Here is a 7,121-nt window from a genome sequence, read left to right on the forward strand (position 1 = left end):
ATTCTATGATCTAATGACTATTGAACTTAAAGGGGTGTCTTGCTCACTAACTTGAAATTTCAGGACATAGATCGAGTTAATAACGTCGGATTTTTCAACCCCGTTTCTCTCATTGCACACTGCATGACGTTGACCGTCATAATTGACCTATTATGTACAGAAAAGTAAATCGTAAAACGACAGTGAACGTGACAGTACATTATAACAAGTGGAATTATCTCCCTTCTTATATCAGAAAATAACGAAATGGTCAATATTCTACTGATCTGGAGTTACAGAAACCATATAAGATATTGGCACAAATAGGAACTGTTTCCGAATTACACCCCATACACACACAGGCTTTAAATCTTTAACATCCCCTATAATTATATTCAACGATAAGAATACTATACAATATATTTTATTCTATGCTTATTATATTATATTATATTAAAACAATACACATAAAATATACAGAAACAAAATATAAATATTATACAATAATATAGTTTATAAAATATACAATTAGCTTTATATACCTACTAATACATACTCCAAATTCTTCAGTTTTAAAGTCACATCTCCAAAACGAAAACCTGCAAATTGTTTATATAATACAAAATAGTTTCAGAGTACATGTATTTCAATCTACATATTTGACATTATTCAGTTTAAAGTGAAGTTACAGATAGAAAACATACATTAACGTAGATTAAAGGTGACGTCCTAAATGGAAAAAGTGCAAATTTACAGATTTGCTGAAAATCGGTCAAAAGTAATTAGGTGCTCTGTAATTCAAAGATTATGCAATGTCAATGATACACATTATTCTCAAACATTGACCTCTCTAATCTTATTTAATGTCATTCAGATTTGAAGAGATTAATCTGGGATGGCTACTTTAATTTTTGATGGTAACTTTGAATTCTTCAATACAAGGGGAAATATCTGAGTATTGGTCCAGTGTTAACTCTAAGGCGCCACGTCATCTAGACGTTTATTCTCACCGTAACAGTTATGGTTCTCGTGGTACATGATTATATCGGTAGATATCCGTTTTCTATTTTCGTTCAGACAAGAGCCGTTAAACAACAAAATCTGTGAAAAAACTATATTGTAGATCGAAACATCTGAATTTTTAGATAATTTACTGCCGATTGTAGGCCTATTGCTAAAATATATCTTGTACCTATAATGTATCAAGTTCCTATAGCAACGGTACGATGATTATCCACATCCTACCGTTTCTACAGGAACGTGATAATGTATATACATCTAATAACATCTTCTAACTATAGTCAGTGTGGACTAACACTAAGACGATGAAGTCCAAGGTCGTCCCCTTTTTCAAAAAAATGATAAAATATATCTGTACAAAACGAACAAAAGCAAGATTACAAGGCATAGCCTTCATTGAACACAAGGTTATGGCAAGCTCAGAAGATATTATTGGTACTTCCGGTTGTAAAGTCACGTGATGGTAACCATCATTTCTGTTTCCGGTTAAAATATATATTAATGAAAAGTCATTTATTGTGCTTCTATTTCTCATAAAATACGATCATCTTTTAAAAAAAAAGTAGTTCTTGTTTCAGTAAAGTACGTCATCTTCTTGTTTCATTTTAGTCGGAAGTTCGACAGTTGTCCCCCTTGGCAATTCAATTTCTTCTAGGGTTCGCTCACTGGCGTTACTAAATGTTCTTTTCTTGGGCAAGGCATGATTTACCGTGAAATTCAGATCAACATCGCTTGTAACCAAGGCTACTTCCGGTCGATTCCGTAGAGTCGATTTACCAGTGATCTGCTCGTCACCAAAATTCATCATGGCTGCCAAAGTCATGTATTCTTTGGGATTCAATGACGTCATACTGTGCATGGAGGACATGTTTGTCAGATTCGTCTTCACTTCCGTTTCTTCATTTTCATCAACTTCCTGTATTGGATCTCTAAGAACGTGGGGTTGAATATTCGAACGTTCACTATGCGTTCGATTTATCTTGCCGTATATGTAATCGCCTCCGTCCATCATGTAAACAGGTCGTCCATGTTCGTCGTATCCGTAACCATATCCGGAGACGCTACCTTCGTTAAAGACGCCGGTATGGATCGTGGATAAGGAATCGACGTCGATATCGGATTTTCTATCTGAGTAAACACTATACGGAGTGTTCCATAACTGGAAATAATGTCTCGGTGCTTTAGAGATGGCCCAAAAACCATCGCTCTTGAAACTTTTTCTCATGTTCGAGACAAACCTTTTCCTGGAAAAGAGAACAATAGGCATAGTTTACCAGGTGTTCGTTACAGTGCACCTACAAGTAACTTAATGACAAGTAAGTTTTCGATGTGCAAACTGAGAGCATTGATTTGCACCATACCAATTTTCAGTCGTCTCTGGTTCTTGCCATTCCGCTAAAACTAAGCGTTTTTAGACGTCCTTAGATTATAGAGCGACACAATGGATATTAGAGGTCATTGTGAAAGAACGAAAAATTCTGTGCCCTTTAAAATAATTAATGTCAATGTGGCCAACTAACAGACAAGATCTACGAGAACTAGGTTGTGACCCTTACATAACGGGCGTTTAATTCACCTACCTTCGACGACTGAAACCAATAGTCAAGATGGCACAGGTTAAAATCAACAGAGCCATGATGCTGGCAGCTATTATAGCAGCTAGTGGAAACGTCGCTGAAAAATAGACAAGTTTGGTCAGCGTTAATGTCAAGGTCACAGAGATCAAAGTTTAAGTTGATCTATGTAGGTCAAGGCAGGTCAGAGGTCAATGTCATTCAAATAGTTTTAAAAATGTCGCATTGTTTTTCAGTTGTCAGATTCTGTAGAACTTACATTGGCTGGTAAAGTTCACACAGGGGTCAAAGTACATGCACAAATAAAGGTAGAGGGGCATTAATACTTAAACAGATTGGTTTAAGGTCAAGTTCGCACAGAGGTCAAAGTTTAAGGTTTTGTATAAAGGTCAAGGGTCATTTATACTTACATCCACCAGAGCCAACATAAGATACAGCAGTGTCATTGGGTAAAATACCAATGGGCGGGCCAGTGGTGATATCGACAAAGGGTCCATTGGTGATTCTACCCACACGTATTGGCCAGGGACAGACGAATGGTGATGAAACTGATGCTACATTAGTCTTCGGTCCTGTAAAATAATTTAATTATTTTTGAGGTGAAGTTCTATTGTTATCATGGTTTTAAAACTTAAACAAACAGGATAAATTTAGCATCTCCAAATGAAATAGTTTTGATCCGTTTCATAGCTAGTAGACTGAAGTCACGAGATTAATTTCTTTCATTGCACACTGCACGGCGTTGTCCGTCTCCATTTACCGAAACCAAATTTTGATCCGTGTCATAACGAATATAATAATGCCACTTGACTGCTAGCTGTTGTCCGTCTTATTAACACGCACTGACGCAGAAGGGAGGGCATCACTTAGATTTTGACAAAGATGACACTTACTGTACTGACAGACGAAAGGTTTTGTTGTATCACACTTAGCATCACTCCAATCCCAGTCGCCATTAGCCTGGTCATTGTGCATATGACCACAGGCGATACTCTCATAATCCGGGCTGCCTCCAAACACATTACTCACTGAAATTAACCGCAATAAACAGGTAAGATATGGGGCATCTACTAACCTCATATCAGTGCATGGAGGGTGAGGGGAACAGTACGAGCGATATACGAGCTCTTCCAAAGCACAAGTCACCCAAATTCCTTGCTGATGTGACGTCATATCGTGGATAGACGACAATAAAATGGCGGAATTCCAAGCGTATGGATGCCTCTCAACAGTGTCACGACGATGTTGCTCATGAGGGGTCTTTTAATACAGGATCTACCGTACTTACATGGCTCAAAATTCCAGTAATAATTAGTGGCTCCAACCCAGTGACTACCTTTAATAAGAGGCTTAAACTGGTTTATGACGTCAATATCCTTTACTGTTAGAACCAAATCACCTCCCATTACTCGACACACAGCCCGAGCCTCAGCCCAATTTAATTTGTCCTCGCCGATATACATACAGTGATCATTGATCAACAGTTGGCATGGTCTATAGGCTGTTCCTAAAATATAAATAAATATATTATTAGCTATGTGGCATATCTGACAGTTCTATGTCCATCTCCATCCGCGTTTGAAAGTTAAAATGACGACTCGTCTTTTCTTATGACTCTTCCTATAGAAAAGACTTTTATGGAAATAGAATGCAGAATTTCTAGTTTGAGGTATTTTTAGCGGATTATGCGATTTTCATACATTTCTAGTACTTCTGAAGACTATTAACACATATTCAAGACCCCAATAAACAACCGAAAATGGCGAAACATGGCCTTTAAGTTCTAGATTCTTAAAACAAAGATAAAACGTGATAACTTACCCAGATCACAGATAAAAGGGTTTTTGGTAAAACAGGGTTCACTGGATAGCTCTCGTCTAACAGCAGTTTTATCATCTATAACTCCACACAATGTTTCTGATGTGGTGAAAATCTCTGATGAATCTAGGATTATTCCAAGATCTGGAAAAACAGCAAACATTTTTAAGTTATGGAGCAGTATATTAAATGAAGTGGAGGTATATGTGACAGGCCGTTGGGGCGATGAAGCGGCTCCTCCTGCACTAAGGTTGGGGCCGCGGTTACCTGAGATGCATGTACGTTGCTTTCCAGTCTCATCCAGGTCTGATGCGTCTGTCACGTTTGTCTATCTCGTCCCCGTTGCCTCACGTTGATCCCGTTTTTCCCGCGATGGCCTTAACCATGATTACCGCGGCCACCGGGAACATAGTGTTAACTTAACATAATCCAAATAAATGAAATTGAGTTTACAAGAAAAGGCTTTGTATGAAGACTTCAGTGTTCCAGATTGGGCCAATACAACAGAGTTTTACATTATATCGGTTTGAAGTATGAACTTTATATCCTAGTTCTCTACCCAGACTTCTCTACCATCTCTCAATACGTAAAATGAACTGGCGTTTTACGTCTGTCCACTTACCTGTTTGTGAAAATGTGTTATAAACCCAGATGGGTCTCTGGGCGGTCTGACCGAATGTAACTCTCTCAGACGAACATACTTTAGGGTACTCCGGAGACCGGTTGCTACACCAACAACATGGAAACGTTTGTTGATTCTGAAAGTTAAAAACAGACGATCATTAGCAGTAGTCGCCTGATTTGCAACTGGATGATTTGCTTTCACAATTTTAAAATTTGGCCCCTCCTCTCCTTGTAGCTATATGGACCTGCCCAGAATATGTGTCAGAATGCACCAAATCAAATTTCGTGACGGAAAAGGCTCTCTGAATTGGAATGCTTGTGAATATGGCGCTTCCGATTATATTATTAAAATTCGATTTATTAAGTCGTTGTGACTTGTAAACCATGTTCGCGTGTGTTATTCCATGTAAGAACCATACGTAGTTTCGTATGCCTAAACCTACCCAGTGATCCGAAGTCTGTCTGTTTGTAACCCTAGTCTCGGGAGGATGATGATGTCATTGGCTGGATAAAAATAGAAAGCACACGTATCTTACCGTAACAACAGAATATTTTGCTCCGTCCGACCTGCATGTGGCCACACAGTGATCAATACTAAGGTATTTACTACAAATATCTCTTGAGTTGGGTGATGTCAGGCCGGTAGTGTTTACGGCACATGTATCCAGTGGACTTAAATACGAACCTTAAAACATAAAAATAGACAGTTTGAAGTTTGGGAGGGGGGGGGGGGATTACTGCAACAACACAAACAATCAACATGCACATGAATCTGATATTTTCGGGGTTTGTTTGGACGGCTTAGACGGTAGAAAGTATTCGATCGACTAATAGAGAATACACAAGCATTGGATAAAGACTTATTTCCTTGAGTAGGATTCGAACCTAAGACACCTATATCCTATATTGTCCCACAATCTGTCTACATTTTACGTGAAATTGGAAATAACATTTTAGAAGCAAATTAACATACCATTTACCCAATACCATTGGGGTGTCCAGGTTCCGATAGCACCGATCCAGAAAGCCATGTCAGTTGCTCCTTGGGGATGAGAGCCCAAACAATCCCTGACGTTTTTCTCCATCTGTAGCCGGCCATCTTCTAATCTGTACAGACTCCCCCCAGAGCGTTCACATTCCTGGGCCGCCTCGATCCATGTTTTTGCTCGGTTGTTGTACACCAGACAGGTCTTTAAACTGGGCAACAAAATGGCGTTCTCCGAATCACATGGATCTTCGTTTTCTGAAAAACAAAATATACTTATATCATTGGTTATTGATGTCCCTGTACCCCAGACGGTATCTAAAAAACAGGGTAGGGTTTCCCCTTCATCTACCCCTAATCAAGGGATATGGTTTTCGACTGTTTTTGGTTGCGTGTGGGGTTCATGGATCTTGTAGAATAGTCGGCAACGTCCTTTTGGACTTATTAATGATTCAGCTTAATATACCAATATTGATGAGAAAATTTACTTTTAACACGGTGAAAATTCTCAAAAACTAGCGTCTTATGGCCGATATATCTTTATATCACGTCCGGATTTGTTGGACTAGCCATAATGGTTGAAAACTCAACTTTTCCACGAATCGAATCTCGGACCTTCTTGTTAGCGAGTGAGCATTCCTTACTATCTCCTGTCCGGCTAATTGAACAGAATACTCGAACGTGATCCTTACCAAACATAGACATGATTCCTTAGCTTTGGAATTAATCCACCTTTAAAAAAAACAAGTCTAATCTATTTAACCAGTACAATCCACAATATTTCGTATTCTGGACGCAAATTATCAATTTTGTACGTTCTGTTTTATTACACTCAAATAACCAGTGAAAGTTCATCAGGCGCTCTGCAAGATTCAGCTTTACGGAAAGTGCAGAGGAATGCCGATAAAAATATTTTGTGATTTGATAATCAGTTTTGATAAAATATTCTAGTCCAATTATCCAGCATTGGGTGTAATATCCTCTACAATAAAAGAAATCAACTCTTTCTCCTAGTAGCATCCACAAACCATCTAAACAATCGTGGTATTTCACAAAATGTTACTTCGTGACAGTAAAAATAAAAAGAAACTTTTTATGTCTCTCCATCCTAAATGACTTAA

The 7,121-nt window shown here is 38.4% G+C and overlaps 1 protein-coding gene across 1 annotated transcript; it reads right to left on the reverse strand.

Moving 5' to 3' along the window:
* Positions 1-1,573: 1,573 nt before the first annotated feature.
* Positions 1,574-6,705, reverse strand: LOTGIDRAFT_163414 (hypothetical protein; the record flags this gene model as incomplete). The annotated part of the gene is made up of 10 exons (XM_009059491.1): positions 1,574-2,243; positions 2,580-2,673; positions 2,984-3,145; positions 3,467-3,601; positions 3,862-4,080; positions 4,395-4,535; positions 5,014-5,149; positions 5,552-5,700; positions 5,989-6,258; positions 6,693-6,705. The coding sequence occupies 10 exons, from the start codon at positions 6,703-6,705 to the stop codon at positions 1,574-1,576; spliced, it is 1,989 nt and encodes a 662-aa protein (XP_009057739.1).
* Positions 6,706-7,121: the final 416 nt, after the last annotated feature.

Source organism: Lottia gigantea (assembly GCF_000327385.1).
Source record: "Lottia gigantea unplaced genomic scaffold LOTGIsca_39, whole genome shotgun sequence".
NCBI classification, from domain to species: domain Eukaryota; kingdom Metazoa; phylum Mollusca; class Gastropoda; family Lottiidae; genus Lottia; species Lottia gigantea.